Below are 22,695 nucleotides of genomic sequence, written 5' to 3'. Positions count from 1 at the left end.
ATATTTAACATAGTATTGAAATTCCTAGCCATAGCAATCAGACAAGAAAAAGCAATAAAAGGCATCCAATCTGGAAAGGAAGGAATAAAACTCACTATTTGCAAATGACATGAGTCTATATATAGAAAACCCTAAAGTATCCACCAAAAAAGTTTAGCGCTAATAAATGAATTCAGTAAGGTTTCAGGATATAAGAATAATATACAGAAATCTGTTGCTTTTCTATACATTACTTATGAACTATCAGAGAGAGAAAGCAAGAAGACAATCCCATTTAAAATCACATCAAAATGAATATAATACCTAGGAATAAACTTAGCCAAGGAGGTGAAAGACCTATACTGTGAAAACAATAAAACATTGATGAAGAAAACTGAAGCTGATACAAAGAAATGGAAAGATATCCAATGTTCGTGGATCAGAAGAATTAATAGCATTAAAATTCCCATATTATCCAAGGCAATCTACAGATTTAATGAAATCCCTATCAGAATACCCATGACATTTTTCACAGAACAAAACATATAATTGCAAAATTTATATGGAACCACAAAAGACAACAAATTGCCAAAGCAAACTTAATAAAAAAGAACAAAGCTGGAGGAATCAGGTGCCCTGATTTCAGACTACACTACAAAGCTACAGTAATCAAAATAACACGGTACTGGCACAAAAGCAGACACACACATCCATGGAACATAATACAGGGCCCAGAAATAAACCCACACACTTATGGTCAATTAATATACAACAAAGGAGCTAAGAATATGCAATGGAGAAAAAGAGTCTCTTCAATAAGTGGTGCTGAGAAAACTGAACAGTTACATGTGAAAGAATGAAATTAGAACATTTCCTCACACCATATACAAAAATAAACTCAAAATGGATTAAAGACCTAAATGTAAGACCTAAAACTTCCTAGAAGACAACATAGGCAGAACACTCTTTGATAGAAATTGTAGCAATATTTTTTGGGGATCTGTCTCCTCGGACAAAAGAAACAAAAGGGACCTAATTAAACTTAAAAGCTTTTGCTCAGCAAATGAAACCACTGACAAAATGAAAAGGCAACCTACTGAATGGGAGAAAATATTTGCAAATTATATGACTAATAAGGGGTTAATATCCAAAATATATTTACTGTATATTTGCCTTTACCAATGAGTTTTTTCCTTTCATAATATTCACGTTTCTGGTTGTGACCTTTTCTTTTTCACTTAGAGTAGTCTCATTAACACCTCTTGTAAAGCTGGTTTGGTGGTGCTGAACTCTTAACTTTTGCTTGTCTGTAAAACTTTTGATTTCTCCTTCAAATCCAAGTGAAAGTGTTGCTGGGTAGTTTCCTTGGTTTTAGGTTTTTCACTTTCATTACTTTAAATATACTGTGCCACCCTTCTGTCCTGAAGAGTTTCTGCTGAAAAGTTAGCTAACAGCCTAATGGGAGTTGCCTGGTAGGTAACTCGCTCTTTTCCCTTGCTGCTTTTAATATTCCTCCCTTTATTTTTAACTTCTGCCATTTTAATTTCAATGTGCCTTGGTGTGGTTCTCTTTGGGTTGATCCTGTTTGAGACTCTCTGTGCTTCCTGGACCTGAGTGTCTGCTTCCCTTCCCAGGTTAGGGAAGTTTTAAGCTATTATGTCCTCAAATACGTTCTTTGCCCCTTTCTCTATCTCTTTTCCTTCTAGAACCCCTATAATATCAATGTTACTATGCTTGATATTGTCTCAGAGGCCTCTTAAGCTGTCCTTATTTCTTTTTATTCGTTTTTTCTTTTTTTCTGTTCATCATTCGTGATTTCCACTACTCTGTCTTCCAACTCGCTGATCCATTCCTCTGCATCATTTAAGATACTGTTTATTCCTTCTAGTGTTTTTGTTTGTTTCTTTTGTTTTGTTTCAGTACTGCATTCTTCATCTCTATTTGGTTCTTCTTTATATTTTCTAACTCTTTGTTAAAAACTTATAACTTCTCTCTCTGCTCATCAATTCTTCTCTCAAGTTCATTGATTATCTTTATTGTTATTACCTTGAACTCTATCTGTTAGATCACCTATCTCTATCCATTTCATTTACTTCTTATGGGGTTTTATCTTGTTCCTTTGTTTGGAACATGTTCCTCTGTTACCTTACTTTGCTTAATTTGCTGTTCCTATTTCTTGTATGTTGGTTAGGTTTCTCAATCTTGGAGAAGTGGTCTTTTGTAGGAGACATCCTGTGCATCTCAGCACCACATACCCCTCTGGTCACCAGAGCTATATGCTCTAGGGATGCCCCTATGTGGGCTGTGTGGGCTCTTCTGCTGTGGTGGGCTAACTACTGTGGACAGTCTGGTAAGTGCAGCGGCTGGCTCCTGGTTTGGTTGGTTGTCAGGCCCTGCCTTGTGTGGAGATTGCCAGCCACTGGTTGGTGGGGCCAGGTCACAAGGCAGCTGGCTGTGGAACCCTTGGGGGCCTCAGCCCTAGTGCTGGTGCACTCTGGGGCAGAACTAGGTTCTGGGGTGGATGGTTTTGGGGCTACGTTCTTGGATTTAGTGTTGGCCTGCTGGTGGGTTAGGCCGGTTCCTTACATGGCTGGCTGCAGGTTCTACGGTATACCAAAGTTGGTGCTGGCTCACTGGAGAGTGGGGATATATAACGAGGCAGAGGAGTACAAGGTGCTCACCCACCAGTGGGTAAAGTTAGGTCCTGGGGCTAGTGCCATCCTGCTGGCAGGCAGAGCTGGGTCCTAGGTCCAGGAGTCACAGAGTTGGTGTTGGACTGCTGGTGGATGAGGCTGGTCCCAAGTCTAGAGCTGGCTGGCTGGTGGGTGTGGCCAGGACCCAGGGGGTTCTGGGGATCATTCCTGCCCACTGGTGGGCAGAGGTGGTTCCCAGGGTCTCTGGCTGCAGGGCCCTGGAGGTCCTGGGTCTAGTGCCTGTGTACTGGTGTGTGGGTCTCAGTCCTGGACCCTCTGGTGGACACGGCCATGACCAGGGGAAGGTATGGGCTCAGGGAGTCTTTAGGCAGCCTGTCTGCTGGTATGTGGGGCTGTGTCCCTACTCAGCTGCTTGCTTGGCCTGAGGGATTCCAGTACTGGTGCCTACAGGCTGGAAGGTGGGGGTGGCAGGGCTGGGTCCTGACTTTAATAAGCAGGAGGGAGGATTCCAAAATATTCCTTGACAGCATCAGTTTCCACATGAGAGAAGGAGCTCCCCAAAATGGCTGCTGCCAGTATTTATATCCTCAGGGTGAGCTCCAGTTACCTCCTGCCTCTCCAGGAGCTTCTCCAAGATCAGCAGGTAGGTCTGACCCAGAGTTCTTTCAAACTACTGTTTCTTCCCTGGGTCCCACAGTCTGTGAGATTGTGTGTGCACTCTTTAAGAGTGGAGTCTCTATTTCCCACAGTCCTCTGGATCACCTGAAAGTAAGCCCCTCTGTCCTTCAAAGCCATACATTTTTGGGGCTCCAATTCTTGCTCTGGTGCCCCTGGCTGGGGAGCCCAATACGGGACTCAGATCCCTTGCTCCTTGGGGAGAACCTCTGCAGTTGTAACTATTTTCCCATTTGTGGATCACTCTCCCAGAGGTAGGGGTCTTGAATATACCATAACTCTTCCCGCACCCCCAGCTGTCTTGTGATTTGTTCTTTATATCTTTAGTTGTGGAAGATCTTTTCTGGTAGATTCCGATCTTTCTTATCAATAGTTGTTCTGTAAATAGTTGTAATTTTGGTATGCCCGTGAGAGGAGGTGAGTTCAGGGTCTTCCTACTCTGCCATCATTGTATGCCTTGTCTGAGGCCAGATTTTTAACATATAAAGCCTCCATGATTATAGCCAGCATGTGAAACACCTGGGTGGTCAGAAAACCCTGATAACCTTTCTTTATTTCAAATTTTAAGAAGTGAAATTTTGGTTGTCTTTATCCAACAAATGATTGCTTGCGCCATTCTATTTTTTTTTCCAACACGTAGCTCTTTCCTCAAACATAAATGAGAAAATAAGCTCCTTGATATTTTGGTGGTAAAAAGATTTTTATCTATCCCCCACCCCAAATATTCAGTGGCAGAATAAGTGAAATTTAAACAAATAAAAATACTGCAATGGCAGCCCACCAGGACTGGCCCCAAGTTTTCTACCTATCTGTGCATTTTTCCTAAAAAAGACAGTAAAACCCACAACACACCCAAGGATCTTAACACCCCAAGCAGAGATTGAACCTGTGCCCCCTGCAGTTGAAGCATGGAATTTTAACCACTGGACCACCAGGGAAGTCCCTAACTATCAGCTCTATTAAGCCATGTGGCTGACAGGGTCTTGGCCAGGAGTCAGGGCTGAGACTCTGAGGTGGGAGAGCCAAGTTCTGGACATTGGACTACCACAGAACTCCTGGCCCTACGTAATATCAATCAGCGAGAGCCCTCCCAGAGATCTCCTACTCAACGCTAAGACCCAGCTCCACTCAACGACCAGCAAGCTCCAGTGCTGGACACCCCATGCCAAACAACTAGCAAGACTGGAACACAACCCCACCCATTAGCAGACAGGCTGCCTAAAATCATAATAAGTTCACAGACACCCCAAAACACAACACCAGACGTGGACCTGCCCACCAGAAAGACAAGATCCAGCCTCATTCACCAGAACACAGGCACCACTCCCCTCTATCAGGAAGCCTACACAACCCTCTGAGCCAACCTTACCCACTGGAGGCAGACACCAAAAACAACGGGAACTACGAACCTGCAGCCTGCAAAAAGGAGACCACAAAAACAGTAAGTTCAGCAAAATGAGAAGACAGAGAAATACACAGCAAATGAAGGAGCAAAGTAAAAACACACCAGACCAAATAAATGAAGAGGAACTAGGCAGTCTACCTGAAAAAGAATTCAGAGTAATGATGGTAAAGATGATCCAAAATCTTGGAAATGGAATAGAGAAAGTACAAGAAATGTTTAACAAGGACCTAGAAGAACTAGAGCAAACAAATAATGATGAACAACAAAATAAATGAAATTTAAAATTCTCTAAAGGGGATCAATAGCAGAATAACTGAGGCAGAAGAACAGATAAGTGACCTAGAAGATAAAACAGTGGAGATAATTACCACAGATCACAATAAAGAAAAAAGAATGAAAAGAATTGAGGACAGTCTCAGAGACCTCTGGAACAATATTAAATGCACCAACATTCGAAATATAGGGGTCCCAGAAGAAGAAGAGGAAAAGAAAGGGTCTGAGAAAATATCTGAAGAGATTATAGTTGAAAACTTCCCTAATATGGGAAAGGATAGGTCAATCAATTCCAGGAAGCACAGAGAGTCCCATACAGGATAAAACCAAGGAAAAACACGCCAAGACACATATTAATCAAACTATCAAAAATTAAATACTAAGAAAACATATTAAAAGCAGCAAGGGAAAAGCAACAAATAACATACAGGGGAATCCCCATAAGGTTAACAGCTGATCTTTCAGCAGAAACCCTGCAAGCCAGAGGGAGTGGCAGGACATGTTTAAAGTGATGAAAGGGAAAAACCTACAATGAAGATTACTCTACCCAGCAAGGATTTTATTCAGATTTGACAGAGAAATTAAAACCTTTACAGATAACCAAAAGCTAAGAGAATTCAGCACCACAAATTTACAACAAATGCTAAAGGAACTTCTCTAGGCAGGAAACACAAGAGAAGGAAAAGACCTACAATAACAAACCCAAAACAATTTTAAAAATGGTAATAGGGACATACATATCGATAATTACCTTAAATGTAAGTGTATTAAATGCTCCAACCAAAAGACATAGACTGGTTGAATGGATAAAATAACAAAACCTATACATATGCTGTCTACAAGAGACCCACTTCAGACCTAGGAACATATACAGACTGAAAGTGAGGAGATGGAAAAAGATATTCCATTCAAATGGAAATCAAAAGAAAGCTAGAATAGCAATTCTCGTATCAGAAAAAATATATTTTAAAATAAAGGCTTACAAGAGACAAAGAAGGACACTACATAATGATCAAGGCATCAATCCAAGAAGAAGATATAACAATTGTAAATATTTATGCACCCAACATAGGAGCACCTCAATACATAAGGCAAATGCTAACAGCCATAAAAGGGGAAATTGACAGTAACACAATCATAGTAGGGGACTTTAACACTCCACTTTCACCAATGGACAGATCATCCAAAATGAAAATAAATAAGGAAATACAAGCTTTAAATAACACATTAAACAAGATGGACTCAATTGATATTTATAGTACATTCCATCCAAAAACTACAGAATACACTTTCTTCTTAAGAGCTCAAGGAACATTCTCCAGGATAGATGATATTGTGGGTCACAAATCAAGCCTTGGTAAATTTAAGAAAACTGAAATCGTATCAAGTATCTTTTCCAAACACAACACTATGAGACTAGATATTAATTACAGGAAAAATACTGTAAAAAATACAAACACATGGAGGCTAAACAATACACTACTAAATAACCAAGAGATCAATGAATAAATCAAAGAGGAAATCAAAAAATACCTAGAAAGAAATGACAATGAAAACACGACAACCCAAAACCTATGGGATGCAGTGAAAGTAGTTCTAAGAGGGAAGTTTATAGCAATACATCCTATTTCAAGAAACAAGAACAATCTCAAATAAACAACCTAACCTTACACCTAAAGCAATTAGAAAAAGAACAACAAAAAAACCCCACAAAGTTAGCAGAAGGAAAGAAATCATAAAGATCAGATCAGAAATAAATGAAAAAGAAATGAAGGAAACGATAGTAAAGAACAATAAAACTAAAATCTGGTTCTTTGAGAAGATAAACAAAATTGATAAACCATTATCAAGATAAAAAAAAAAAAACCTCATCAAGATAAAAAGGGAGAAGACTAAACTCAGCAGAATTAGAAATGAAAAAGGAGAAGTAACACCGGACACTGCAGAAATACAAAGGGATCATGAGAGATTACTACAAGCAACTATATGACAATCAAATGGACAACCTGGAAGGAATGGACAAATTCGTAGAAGAGCACAACCTTCCCAACACTGAACAAGGAAGAAACAGAAAATATGAAACAACCAATCACAAGCACTGAAATTGAAAGTGTGATTAAAAATCTTCCAAGAAACAAAAGCCCAGGTCCAGATGGCTTCACAGGTCAATTGTATCAAACATTTAGAGAAGAGCTAATGCCTATCCTTCTCAAACTCTTCCAAAATAAAGCAGAGGGAGGAACATGCCCAAACTCATTCTATGAGGCCACCATCACCCTGGTACCAAAACCAGACAAAGATGTCACAAGGAAAGAAAACTACAGGCCAATATCACTGATGAACATAGATGCAAAAATCCTCAACAAAATACCTGCAAACAGAATCCAACAGCACATTAAAAGGATCATACACCATGATCAAGTGGGGTTTATCCCAGGAATGCAAGGATTCTTCAATATATGCAAATCAATCAATGTGATAAACCATATTAACAAACTGAAGGAGAAAAACCATATGATAACCTCAATAGATGCAGAAAAAGCTTTTGACAATATTCAACATCCATTTAAGATAAAAACCTTCCAGAAAGTAAGCATAGAGGGAACTTACCTCAACGTAATAAAGGCCATATATGACAAACCCACAGACAACATTGTTCTCAGTGGTGAAAAACTGAAACCATTTCCACTAACATCAGGAAAAAGACAAGGCTGCCCGGTCTCACTGCTATTATTCAACAAAGTTTTGGAAGTTTTAGCCACAGCAATCAGAGAAAAAAAAGAGATAAATGGAATCCAAATCAGAGAAGAAGTAAAACGGTCAGTTTGCATATGACATGATACTATACATGGAGAACCCTAAAGATGCTACCAGGAAACTACTACAGCTAATCAATTAATTTGGGAAAGTGGCAGGATACAAAATTAATGCACAGAAATCTCTTGCATTCCTGTACACTAATGATGAAAACTGAAAGAGAAATTAAGGAAACACTCCCATTTACCATTGCAACAAAAAGAATAAAATATCTAGGAATAAACCTACCTAAGGAGACAAAAGACCTGTATGCAGAAAACTATAAAACACTGATGGAAGAAATTAAAGATGATACAAACAGATGGAGAGATATACCATGTTCTTAGATTGGAAGAATCATCGTTGTGAAAATGACCATACTACCCAAAGCAATCTAAAGATTCACTGCAATCCCGATCAACCACCAATGGCATTTTTCACAGAATTAGGAAAAAAAACCTCACAATTTGTATGGAAACACAAAGGACCCCAAATAGCCAAAGCAATCTTGAGAAAGAAAAACGGGGCTGGAGGAATCATGCTCCTGGACTTCAGACTATACTACAAAGCTACAGAAATCAATACAGTAAGGCACTGGCACAAAAACAGAAACACAGACAAATGGAACAGGATAGAAAGCCTAGAGATAAACCCATGCACATATGGCCACCTTATCTTTGATAAAGGAGATCAGAATATACAATGGAGAAAAGACAGTCTCTTCAATAAGTGGTGCTGGGAAAACTGGACAGCTACATGTAAAAGAATGAAATTAGAACAGTCCCTAAAACGATACACAAAAATAAACTCCAAATGGATTAAAGACCTAGATGTAAGGCCAGAGAGTATAAAACTCCTAGAGGAAAACATAGGCAGAACACTCTATGACATAAATCACAGCAAGATCCTTTTTGACCCTCCTCCTAGAGAAATGGAAATATAAACAAATGGGACCTAATGAGACATAAAAGTTTTGCAAAGCAAAAGAAACCATAAACAAGATGAAAAGACAACCCTCAAAATGGGAGAAAATATTTGCAAAAAATGTAACTGACAAAGGATTAATCTCCAAAATATTACAGCAGCTCATGAGCTCAATACAAAAATAACAAACAACCTAATCCAAAAATGGGCAGAAGACCTAAATATTCATTTCTCCAATGAAGATATACAGATTGCCAACAAACACATGAAAGGATGCTCAAAATCACTAATCATTACAGGAATGCAAATAAAAACTACAATTAGGTATTACCTGACACCAGTCAGAATGGCCATCATCAAAAATTCTACAAACAATAAATGCGGGAGAGGGTGTGGAGAAAAGGGAACCCTCTTGCACTGTTGGTGGGAATGTAAATTGATACAGCCACAATGGAGAACAGTATGGAGGTTCCTTTAAAAACTAAAAATAGAACTACCATGTGACCCAGCAATCCTACTAGTGGGCATATACCCTGAGAAAACCATAATTCATAAGGAGTAATGGAGCACAATGTTCATTGCAGCACTATTTACAATAGCCAGGTCATGGAAGCAACCTAAGTGTGCATCGACAGATGAATGGATAAAGATGATGTGGTCCATATATACAATGGAATATTACTCAGCCATAAAACGAAACGAAATTGAGTTATTTGTAGTGAAGTGGATGGACCTAGAGTCTGTACAGAGTGAAGTAAGTCAGAAAAAGAAAAACAAATACCATATGGTAACATATATATATATATGGAATGTAAAAAAAAAAAGGTTCTGAAGAACCTAGGGGCAAGACAGGAATAAAGATGCAAATGTAGAGAATGGACTTGAGGACACGTGGAGGGGGAAGGGTAAGCTGGGACGAAGTTAGAGAGTGGCATTGACATATATACACTCCCAAATGTAAAACAGATAGCTAGTGGGAAGCAGCCGCATAGCACAGGGAGATCAGCTTCTTTGTTTGTGACTACCTAGAGGGGTGGGATAGGGAGGGTGGGAGGGAGATGCAAGAGGGAGGGGATATGGAGATGTATGTATACGTATAGCTGATTCACTTTGTTATACAGCAGAAACTAACACAACATTGTTAAGCAACTATACTCCAATAAAGATGTTAAAAAAAGAAATACTGCAGTGGTATGCAAATCAACTGATGCTATCTCTATCCATGATAAGTCCATAAATATTCCTTGGTTCTAGTCAAACCTACTATTTTGTAATGACCTATAAATAAATAGTTGGACCAAAACATGTATAGGTAACATTTCCCTTGAATGTTACCGTGAATTTCCTTTCTATGCTTTAGGCTATTTTTATAGCATAGTTTTAAAAGCTTACAGATATTTAGTTTCCCTTTCCATATTAGTATACAAGCTTTTTTTTTTTTTAATCTTAGTAATGTTTAAGCATGTAGCTCAGAATCATGTTTCCAATTCCTTTCTAATCTCAGAAATTTGATAGAACTATTTATGAATGCTGGTGTTTTTTGCCAAGACCACTGGAGATATTCAAATTATTTCCAGTAGAAAGAATACAGCTAATACTTATGAAACATTTTCCTCATTATGACACTGTGAATGAGCTTTTGTTTGAAATAGTTGTGGCTTTATGAGATAACTTTTTCAAACACTTAAAAATGATTAAGAGCACTTTTGGGGCTAAATCACTCCTTTCATGTAACTCCTCTTCAAAAAGTTATATACACTTTAATTTTCTCCTTCATTAGAAGTCCACCTATCTTCACTCCAAAAGAATGCCTTAAGACATAAGCCAATTATTTCAGGAAAATTATTTACTTTTGTTTTATTTTTGACTGTCACAGCCAATATTATCACTACTCATAGTGTCTGCTAACCATGATTACATAGCTAAAAGGGCCCACCATTCATATTTAAAATGTATGTAAGCAGAGAAATAACAATGTGATGTTATATTAAGTTTTAAAATAAACTGGCAGTCACATTTTTTTGCAAAATATGTCTTATTATACAATAGGCTATTCTGTTGTCACATTTTAAGTAATAATTTTTTTTCTCAATTGCCTTGGTACACTTTACTACAAAGCTTCTTATAGTGATCTAATCCAATTAATTATAATTGTCATTAAAGTATTGCTAATTGCTCAATGAAAAAAAACTGCGCTATAAATAAAAATTTTATGCTCTGATAAGGGATTTTTTTCCCAAGAGTATGGCCTGAGAGAGAAAGCGTATGCAGACTTTAGCTTAGCATGCTCTTTAAAACACAAGTGTGTTTAATAATGCTATCTTGGAGTTAGAAGGAGAAAATGATTAAATAAGTGCCTTTGAATTCATCTGGATTCGTGTTAATTTGTATTTTTTGTTTGCGGTTCTGAGTTAACTAGTTGGAAACATAAGTCGCATTCCAATCTTTATCCTCAGCCTCCTCCACTGAATTCTGATGCCTCTAGGACTTATAAACTGCTTCATTATCTGTGTTGTGAGATAAATGTCTTCAGGGAGCCTATGAATCTTAAAAGATCAGTAAATTAGAATATTTGTTAAATATGACTCGGTGGTAATTAAGAGTCATGGCCAACATAGAAAAGAGCAGAAATAGACCTCAAAAGGATTTTTAGAAGATTAAACATACAAGCATAAAGATAAAATGGCATTAATTAACACATGGAGAAAACTACAATGAGATGGGGTTGGTGTAAAGTACGAAGTACCAACGACAGAATGAAATAATAACCGACAAGGTTTGTTCTGTTCCTTTTCTGATGTACCAAAGAGACTAAGAAAGCAAGGAATAAATGCTGAAAAAAAAAAAAGATAATTAGTGACCAATAGAAGACCTCATTAACCTGTGTAAGGGGATGATCAGTGTGGAACAGTCACATAACCAGATATTCACGTACAACGTGGTTATTCTTAACTTAAATACTTGACCACTAAAGGTCTATAACCCCCATCAAAAATGTTACTTTATAATAAAGGAAACAAATACAAATATTCATTTAATTTTGCTCTCCAAACTAGTTTTATTGAAATTAATTCGCATTGACTTTAATCAGCCAATCATTAGCTGTCATAATTACTGATTCCTGCTTTCTACCTCCTGTCCTATCTCATATGGAGGCTTCTTTCCCATTGATTTCAGCATCTCTCGATGATTCCTTAGCCTCTTCTCTAGTATCCCCGAGGACCAACCAGTTAAGAAATAATAGATACTGCTCTATGCTGTCTGTTAAACTTTTTCAGGAAGGTAAGCATTACCTGCCCCAAGGAAATCAGTATTCTAAGAAAGTGAGCAATATGGCTTACATTGCCTTGGCATTCCACAAATACTGTAAATCATTGCATTCAGAGTATCTGCTCTTCTAATATCTGTGAATTAACTGATTCATTTAAAAATAGAAATGCCATTATTAGTTAGTTAATAACCTAATTGCTAAAGTACCTCAGCTGGTTGGTTTAATTTAGTCTAACAAATATATACATATATAATCACTGCATGATTTCAACAACCACTTTTCTCTTAAAAAATAAAAACACTAACAACAGAAGTTTTCACTTCATCTCTTCCACCTGGCCACCCTATTACAAACATGAAGTCCAAATGTTTATTCCAGATGTACAAGTAGCAATAAGTACAAAAAGTGTCTGATGGTTTGCTTCTTCCTTTAATTTGTATAGGAGGTCTTCTGAGGCCTTAGTTCATGTGTTATAACATAGGAACTCATCTAATAGGCAATACATTGAACCTTTGATTGTATAAAACAATGAGCAAATAACTTTAAACTATTTTTCAGTGGTGTTTGATCCTAGATTTTGAACATTTGAAACAGTTGATTCATTGTCACTTACTCAATAGGTAATCATAGCTAAATCTAACCTTAAGAGGACTGAATTTACCCCAAAGTTCATATACATTTATGAGAGCAAAATAAATACATTCAGTTATTTGGATCATTGTTAGGCCAAACAATGATTCTGAAGAAGAGAAATGATACTGATAGAATGCTTAATTATAAAAGTAAAGCATATCAACTCCAACTAAAGGCCAGTTTTAGAAAGCCTGCCTTCTACTTGATTTCGAAAACCACAATTAGAAACAAGTCAGGAAGAATGAAAAGTAAAGGCAGAGAAAAAGTTATGACTTGGGTTATATTAACTTTTTTTTTTAATTTTGGCATTTGTATGGCTAAACTTACATAGAAAATATTGGAATAAATATTCATTCTAAAAAATATTATTCTTAGAAACACTTATTCATTTACTAAAAAGGATAATTGGGGAGAAAACAGAGCAGATGGTCACATGGGAATTTTCTATCAATAGATCTACTGATTCTAATAATATCCCAGCCTTAACTTTTCACTTGAAAAGCTTTGCAAGTGCTGAAGCTGAAAAAAAAGACCATTATGTATACCAAGAGAGCATTCTAAACAATACTGAAATGATTAAAGTAATTAATTATTCATTACTTACAAAAGTTGTGTTTTCCAATAATAATGTGGTAGTATTTGTTCCTATATTCAGTTTAATGACATGTCCATTCTCGCTTTTATACACCACATCTGTATCTGCAACAAAAAGATATTAACAATTGACGAACACATTGATTAGGTTAATATGAGTGTAGAGGAGATAATGTGCATAATAAACAGACACATTAGAACAATCACTGTTAGCCTTTAATAACCTGAGCAGATTTCTGTACTTAGCTCTCATTAATCCTCTTCAGGAAGCCCACCCAGCACATGGTCTACTGTGCAATGAAAACAGTGTTAGTGACAGGGTCACTCAGATTCTTGGTTGAACAAATGAAAAGTAATTAAAACATGGGCAACTGATGCCCATTCTAAGATGAGAAAGAAGGGACAGAGAAATGCCTCCCATTTCCGAAGCTGTTACTGATTAGTGATCTAGGTAAACTTTCAACGAGGCTGCCAGTTAAACATAACTGGACACAATTCTGAGACTATCATATGAAGCACGTTCATGCAGACTTTTTCACAAACCCAGTCCTACCACCACTCAATTGCCACTCAACCTCTTTCTCCCTTGGGTTTGGAACTGTGCCTCTGGTATTTTGTCTGGATTGTGTGACCACTGGTGAAAATCTCTGAGACTGTATGTGTCCATTGTATCCACTTTTTCAACTTTAAAGAGAATGATGTTTTCAGTGTAAATAATTGCATTTCGTCTGGACAGCTGTTGATTTTAAATATGTTTGAGTTAAATTCAGCCACATTTATCAGGAAATTAACTCATATTAAGAATACCATAGACTGCAAATACCAACCTGAGACAAGCTGCCAGAAAGGATATTCAGGAGTTAAGAAAAGAAAGATATCTGTATCTGCATAAAAGCTATATAAATAATAGATATATTATACATACATTTATGTGATTAGATAAAAGGGAAGATACCCAAATAAAAGCAGTCTTGAGTGTTCTTTCTTTTTTTTTTTTTTTGATAATGTCCTTTTCAGTTTTACCCAATTCTAAACTTCTCCATGGTATTGCACCCCCCTACCCGCCTGCCCATTCTTGGAAGAAATATTGAGAGGGGTTGGACCTACTATTCACAGTAAATGAAGTTATATAATTTACAATTCTCAGAACCTGGCTTCATCTGCATAATGGTGGTAAACAAATACTGCATGGTGGGTTGTGAAAACTATGTGGAAATGTCTGACAGTTTTGGCAGAGCAAGGTTTTCTGACTCGTTCTCTAGTTATTTCAATATTATAAATAGTGACACCCAGAAGTTATGATGAGAAGCAATCAATACTAGCAAAAATGAAGTTTGTCTTTCTTCCGTTTTCCATTCAGAAGACTGAGAGTCCACTATGACTCTCCTACTAGAGTCAGGGATGGCACAGAAGGCCAATGGCTCTTCTTGACCTTAGTCACATGGGGAGAGTGACATGTTGGAAAGACATGGGCCACAAGGAAAGACAAATAGTGTTTTAAGAAAGGAGAAAAAGAGACAAAGATTTCAAGTTACTATCTGAGTTGTATTTAAGTGTACTGAAAGATGGTCCTATGTGAACTTAAAAATAAGGGCTTGTATCACCTACTGAATTTCTTTCATCACCTATAGATAAATTGGGTTCTTTTTATCATTAACTTTACCTGCTGACCTTTTTAGTGATGTAAGACAAGTAACAGGGTTACGCACATAATAAATATTTATTTTGCTTTCTATTCTTTACCTCTCTTCCCTTTCCTTTCTATCCCAAATATATGATCACAGGCTCAAGAGCAATACTGGTCACCTGTGTTACTCAATTCAGCCTTGCCAGCTGACTCTGGTCTCCTGTCTTCCCGCTCAAAATCAACGCTTGCTTTAATCTATAGTCCAACCTCAACTGACGCCTCTGTTATGTTCCTTCATTTTCTCAGTTCTGGACCACCTCTTGGTACGGATAGACACTGCCATCACAGATTAGCATAAATAACGTGTCTTAACAAACATCCTTAAAATATTTTTACAATAAATTAAGAGAAAGAGGGTTTTTCCCCTTCTACTGTACCATGGTAATAAATAGAGCAAAAAGCCAATCAGTGACTGGTTCTTTTCCCAGGGGACCAGCACACTGCAGAATTCTAAATAGGGATGAGAATCTAAGGGCTTAGGGAGAAACAGGAGCCCAGAGAGCATGAATAGTGATTCTTCTTCAACAGAAGAGATAAAGTAACATATGGCCTTACTGTCTCTCATAGTAAGGAAACCCGCAGCTGATGATGGATTATATTGGGATAGATGAAGGAAAATTAATTTTTATTTCCCTTAGAATCAAAATAGAAGGAAGTGGAGTTTGTTTGAGAAGATAAAGACTACATTTAATTTTTTTAACATCTTTATTGGAGTATAATTGCTTTACAATTGTGTTAGTTTCTGCTTTATAGCAACGTGCATCAGTTATACATATGTCCCCATATCTCCTCCCTCTTCCGTCTCCTTCCCCCCCTCCCTATCCCACCCCTCTACTAGGTGGTCACAAAGAACCAAGCTGATCTCCCTGTGTTATGCAGCTGCTTCCCACTAGCTATCTATTTTACATTTGGTAGTGTATATATGTCCATGCCACTCTCTCACTTCATCCCAGCTTACCCTTCCCCCCCTGTGTCCTCAAGTCCATTCTCTATGTCTGTCCTGCCCCTAGGTTCTTCAGAATCTTTTTTCTTTTTCTTTAGATTCCATATATATGTGTTAGCATACAGTATTTGTTTTTCTCTTTCTGACTTACTTCACTCTGTATGACAGACTCTAGGTCCATCTATCTCAATACAAATAACGCAATTTCACTGCTTTTTATGGCTGAGTACTATTCCATTGTATATGTGTGCCACATCATTTTTTTTTATGATGCACTTTTTTTAATGTTTTTTTAAAATTGAGGTATAGATAGTTTACAATATTATATAAGCTTCAGGTATACAACATAGTGATCACAATTTTAAAGGTTATATTCCCTTCATAATTACTATAAAATATTGGCTATATTCCCTGTATTGTACAATATATTCTTGTAGCTTATTTTATAGATAGTAGTTTGCACCTCTTAATCCCCTACCCTTATCTTGCCCCTCCTTCCTTCCCTCTCCTCACTGGTAACCCCTGGTTTGTACTCTATATTTGTGAGTCTGTTTCTTTTTTGTTGTATTCACTAGTTTGTTGTATTTTTTAGATTCCACATATAAGTGGTATCATACAGTATTTTTCTTTCTCTGTCTGACTTATTTCACTTAGCATAATGCTCTCCACGTCCATTCACATTGCTGCAAATGGCAAAATTTCATTCTTTTTTCATGGCTAAGTAGTATTCCTTTGTATATCCACATACTGTGTATCCATGTATATACCACATCTTCTTTATCGCTTCATCTGTTGATGGACACTTAGGTTGCTTCCATATCTTGACAATTGTAAATAATGTTCCTATGAACATTGGGGTACATGTATCTTTTCAAATTGGTGTTTTTGGTTTATTCAGGTATATACTGAGGAGTGGAATTGCTGAATCATATGGCACCTTTATTTTCAGTTTTTTTGAGAAACTTCCATACTCTTTTCCACAGTGGCTGCACCAATTTACATTCCCACTAAGAGTGGACAAGTGTTCCCTTTTCTACACATCCTCTCCAGCATTTGTTATTTGTTGACTTTTTGATGATAGCCATTCTCACAGGTGTGAGGTGATATATCACTTTGGCTTTAATTTGCATTTCTCTGATGATTAATGATGTTGAGCATCTTTTCATATGCCCGTTGGCCATCTGTATGTCTTCTTTGGAAAAATGTCTATTCAGGTCTTCTTCCTATTTTTTAATTGGGTTGTTTGTTTTTTTAATATTGAGTTGTATGAGTTCTTTAACCCCTTATCAGTCATATCATTGACAAAAGTTTTCTCCCATTCAGTAGGTTCGCATTTTGTTTTGTCAATGATTTCCTATGCTGTGCTAAAGCTTCTAGGTTCAATTAGCTCCCATTTGTTTATTTTTGCTTTTGTTTTCTTTGCTTTAGGAGACAGATCCAAAAAATATTGCTGTGATTTATGTGAAAGAGTGTTCTGCCTATGTACCTTCCTAGGAGTTTTGTGGTGTCATGTTTTATGTTTAGGTCTTTAATCCACTTTGAGTTTATTTTTGTATATAATTTTGTATATAGTGTGGGAAAATGTTCTAAATTCACTATTTTACATATAGCTGGCCGGTTTTCCCAGCACCACTTATTGAAGACATTGTCTTTTCTCCATTGTATATTCTTGCCTCCTTTGTCATAGATTAATTGACCATAAATATGTGGATTTATTTCTGGGCTCTCTATTCTGTTCCACTGATGTCTGCTTTTTGATGATGCACTTCTTTTTAAATTTAATAATCTTAAAGAATGTTTCATGTCAGTACACATGTGTCTACCTCATTCTTTTAACAGTTGCACAGTGTTCTATTCATGAATATGACATCATTCCTTTATCACTCACCTGTTGTTGAATATTTTTCAACATAGAAAATAGTTCCAGTAAAATACTTCTTTTTTTTTTAACATCTTTACTGGAGTATAATTGCTTTACAATGGTGTGTTAGTTTCTACTTTATAACAGAGTGAATCAGCAATACATATACATATATCCCCATATCTCTTCCTCTTGTGTCTCCCTCCCTCCCACCCTCCCTATCCCACCTCTCTAGGCGGTCACAAAGAACCAAGCTGATCTCCCTGTGCTATGCAGCTGCTTCCCACTAGCTACCGGTTTTACATTTGATAGTGTATATATGTACATGTCACTGTCTCACTTTGTCCCAACTTACCCATCCCCCTCCCCGTGTCCTCAAGTTCATTCTCTAGTAGGTCAGCATCTTTATTCCCGTCCTGGCCCTAGGTTCTTCATGAACATTTTTTTTTATTCCATATATATGTGTTAGCATATGGTATTTGTTTTTCTCTTTCTGACTTACTTCACTCTGTATGACGGACTCTAGGTCCATCCACCTCACTGCAAATAACTCAGTTTCGTTTCTTTTTATGGCTGAGCAATATTCCATTGTATATATGTACCACATCTTCTTTATCCATTCATCTGTCGATGGACACTTAGGTTGCTTCCACGGCCTGGCTATTGTAAATAGAGCTGCAATGAACATTGTGGTACATGACTCTTTTTGAATTATGGTTTTCTCAGGGTATATGCCCAGTAGTGGGATTGCTGGGTCATATGGTAGTTCTAGTTTTAGTTTTTTAAGGAATCTCCATATTGTTCTCCATAGTGGCTGTATCAGTTTACATTCCCACCAACAGTGCAAGAGGGTTCCCTTTTCTCCACACCCTCTCCAGCATTTATTGTTTGTAGATTTTTTTTGATGATGGCCATTCTGACTGGTGTGAGGGGATACCTCATTGCAGCTTTAAGTTGCATTTCTCTAACGATTAGTGATGTTGAGCATCCTACCATGGGTTTGTTGGCAATCTGTATATCTTCTTTGGAGAAATGTCTATTTAGGCCTCCTGTCCATTTTTGGATGGGGTTGTTTGTTTTTTTTTATATTGAGCTGCATGGGCTGCTTGTAAATTTTGGAGATTAATCCATTGTCAGTTGCTTCATTTGCAAATATTTTTTCCCATGTTGAGGGTTGTCTTTTGGTCTTGTTTATGGTTTCCTTTGCTGTGCAAAAGGTTTTCTATTTCATTAGGTCCCATTTATTTATTTTTGTTTTTATTTCCATTTCTCTAGGATGTGGGACAAAAAGGATCTTGCTGTGATATTTGTTATAGAGTGTTCTGCCTATGTTTTCCTCTAAGAGTTTGACAGTGTCTAGCCTTACATTTAGATCTTTAATCCATTTTGAGTTTATTTTTGTGTATGGTTTTAGGGAGTGTTCTAAATTCATTCTTTTATAGGTAGCTGTCCAGTTTTCCCAGCACCACTTATTGAAGAGGTTGTCCTTTCTTCATTGTATATTCTTGCCTCCTTTATCAAAAATAAGGTGACCATATGTGTGTGGGTTTATCTCTGGGCTTTCTATCCTGTTCCATTGAGCTATGTTTCTGTTTTTGTGCCAGTACCATACTCTCTTGATTACTGTTGCCTTGTAGTGTAGTCTGAAGTCCGGGAGCCTGATACCTCCAGCTCCATTTTTCTTTCCCAAGATTGCTTTGGTGCTTCAGGGTCTTTTGTGTTTCTATACAATTGTGAATTTTTTTGTTCTAGTTCTGTGAAAAATGCCAGTTGTATTTTGATAGGGATTGTACTGAATCTGTAGATTGCTTTGGGTAGTAGAGTCATTTTCACAATGTTGATTCTTCCAATCCAAGAACATGGTATATCTCTCCATCTCTTTGTATCATCTTTAATTTCTTTCATCAGTGTCTTATAATTTTCTGTATACAGGTCTTTTGTCTCCTTAGGTAGGTTTATTCCTAGGTATTTTATTCCTTTTGTTGCAATGGTAAATGGGAGTGTTTCCTTAATTTCTCTTTCAGATTTTTCATCATTAATGTATAGGAATGCAAGAGATTTCTGTGCATTAATTGTGTATTCTGTTACTTTCCCAAATTCATTCATTAGCTCTAGCAGTATTCTGGTAGCATCTTTAGGATTCTCTATGTATGGTATCATGTCATCTGCAAATAATGGCAGTTTTATTTCTTCTTCTCCAATTTGGATTCCTTTTATTTTTTTTTCTTCTGTGATTGCTGTAGCTAAAACTTCCAAAACTATGTTGAATAAGAGTGGTGAGAGTGGACAACCTTGTCTTGTTCCTGATCTTAAAGGAAATGGTTTCAGTTTTTCACCATTGAGAACAATGTTGGCTGTGGGTTTGTCATATATGGCCTTTATCATGTTAAGTTCCCTCTGTGCCTACTTTCTGGAGGGTTTTTATTATAAATGGATGTTGAATTTTGTCAAAAGCTTTTTCTGCATCTATTGAGATGATCATATGATTTTTCTCCTTCAGTTTGTTAATATGGTGTATCACATTGATTTATTTGTGTATATTGAAGAATCCTTGCATTCCTGGGATAAACCCCACTTGATCATGGTGCACGATACTATTAATGAGCTGCTGGATTCTGTTTGCATATATTTTGTTGAGTTTTTTTGCATCTATGTTCATCAGTGATATTGGTCTGTAGTTTTCTTTCTTTGTGACATCTTTGTCTGTTTTGGTATCAGGGTGATGGTGGCCTGGTAGAATGAGTTTGGGAGTGTTCCTCCCTCTGCTATATTTTGGAAGAGTTTGAGAAGGACAGGTGTTAGCTCTTCTCTAAATGTTTGATAGAATTCGCCTGTGAAGCCATCTGGTCCTGGGCTTTTGTTTGTTGGAAGAGTTTTAATCACAGTTGCAATTTCAGTGCTTGTGATTTGTTGGCTCATATTTTCTATTTCTTCCTGGTTCAGTGTTGGTAGGTTGTGCTCTTCTAAGAAGTTGTCCATGTCTTCCAGGTTGTCCATTTGATTGGCACAGAGTTGTTTGTAGTAATCTCTCATAATCCCTTGTAGTTGTTACTTCTCCTTTTTAATTTCTAAATCTGTTGATTTGAGTCTTCTCACTGTTTTTCTTGATGACTCTGTCTAATGGTTCATCAATTTTGTTTACCTTCTCAAAGAACCAGCTTTTCATTTTATTGATCTTTGCTATTGTTTCCTTCATTTCTTTTTCATTTATTTCTCATCGGATCTTTATGATTTCTTTCCTTCTGCTAACTTTGGGGTTCTTTTGTTCTTCTTTCTCTAATTGCTTTAGGTGTAAGGTTAGGTTGTTTGAGATTTTTTTTTCTTGAGGTAGGATTGTATTGCTATAAACTGCCCTCTTAGAACTGCTTTTGCTGCATCCCATAGGTTTTGGGTCATCATGTTTTCATTGTCATTTCTTTCTAGGTATTTTTTGATTTCCTCTTTGAGTTCTTCAGTGATCTCTTGGTTATTTAGTAGTGTATTGTTTAGCCTTCATGTGTTTGTAATTTTTACAAATTTTTGCTGTAATTGATATCTAGTCTCATAGTGTTGTAGTTTGAAAAGATACTTGAAACAATTTCAATTTTCTTAAATTTACCAAGGCTTGATTTGTGACCCACAATATCGTCTATCCTGGAGAATGTTCCATGAGCACTTGAGAAGAAAGTGTAATCTGTTGGTTTTGGATGGAATGTCCTATAAATATCAATTCAGTCCACCTTGTTTAAGGTATCATTTAAAGCTTGTGTTTCCTTATTTATTTTCATGTTGGATGATCTGTCCATTGGTGAAAGTGGGGTGTTAAAGTCCTCTACAATGATTGTGCTACTGTCAATTTCCCCTTTTATGGCTGTTAGCATTTGACTTATGTATTGATGTGCTCCTATTTTGGGTGCATAAATATATACAATTGTTATATCTTCTTTTTGGATTGATTCCTTGATCATTTTGCAGTGTCCTTCTTTGTCTCTTATAATAGTCTTTAATTTAGAGTCTATTTTGTCTGATACGAGAATTGCTCCTCCAGTTTTCTTTTGATTTCCATTTGCATGGAATATCCTTTTCCACCCCTTCACTTTGAGTCTGTATGTGTTCCTAGGTCTGAAGTGGGTCTCTTGTCGACAGCATATATATGGGTCTTGTTTTTGTGTCCATTCAGCCAGTCTATGTCCTTTGGTTGGAGCATTTAATCCATTTACATTTAAGGTAATTATCGATATGTATGTTCCTATTACCATTTTCTTAATTGTTTTGGGTTTGTTATTGTAGGTCTTTTCCTTCTTTTGTGTTTCCTGCCTAGAGAATTTCTTTTAGCATTTGTTGTAAATCTGGTTTGCTGGTGCTGAATTCTCTTAGCTTTTGGTTGTCTGTAAAGGTTTTAATTTTTCTGTCAAATCTGAATAAGATCCTTGCTCAGTAGAGTAATCTTGGTTGTAGGTTTTTCCCTTTCATCTCTTTACATTTAATTGTCTTAAAGTAAATTTCATTGGATAATTATTTAGACTTGAAAAACATCTATAGAGAGTTGAGATTTATAAATCCCTTTGGATCTGTACTCCTGCAAATTTTACTATTAGACTTTCAATGTTGCATTAGTGGGAGAAACCTTTTTTTGTTTTAATTCAGCTGTAACTCTCCAGGTTAATATTAATACAGATTTCTGCATGAATATCTGCCTTTATTAATTCTCTTTAATTTTTTCTGGTCTTTAAAATCTGGTCTTCTGTGTGTCATATTTATCTTACTTTACTGTTTGATTTATAATCGCTAGTGGAATCTCCCAGTTTTGAAACTCCTAATATTGTATTAATAAATTACTTTCTGGAAATATATTTCAAAACTGTCACCTCATATTTTGTTTAATATTAGGTATTGAACTATGAGTGAATAAGATCAATGAGTAAAGTGCATTAACACAAGAAGATTAAGGTAGGTGTACTTGAAACATTCTTAAAACACTGTATTATGCATGTCTATACAGTACTTTGATTAAATAATCT

The 22,695-nt window shown here is 36.7% G+C and overlaps 1 protein-coding gene across 4 annotated transcripts in view; it reads right to left on the bottom strand.

The window, feature by feature from the left end:
- The window catches only part of DPP10 (dipeptidyl peptidase like 10), a 1,288,081-nt gene that overhangs the window by 333,478 nt on the left and 931,908 nt on the right, over nucleotides 1–22,695 (bottom strand). For all 4 annotated transcript variants that reach the window (XM_067742149.1, XM_067742151.1, XM_067742148.1 and 1 more), the window contains exon 4: nucleotides 13,215–13,309. In XM_067742149.1, coding sequence (XP_067598250.1) covers nucleotides 13,215–13,309 — 95 coding nt within the window. The remainder of the gene's footprint in view (nucleotides 1–13,214; nucleotides 13,310–22,695) is intronic.

Source organism: Pseudorca crassidens, chromosome 6, assembly GCF_039906515.1.
Source record: "Pseudorca crassidens isolate mPseCra1 chromosome 6, mPseCra1.hap1, whole genome shotgun sequence".
Classification (NCBI taxonomy): Eukaryota; Metazoa; Chordata; class Mammalia; order Artiodactyla; family Delphinidae; genus Pseudorca; species Pseudorca crassidens.
The sequence above is the reverse complement of the archived record's forward strand: the minus strand, read 5'-3'. Positions and strand labels throughout refer to the sequence as shown.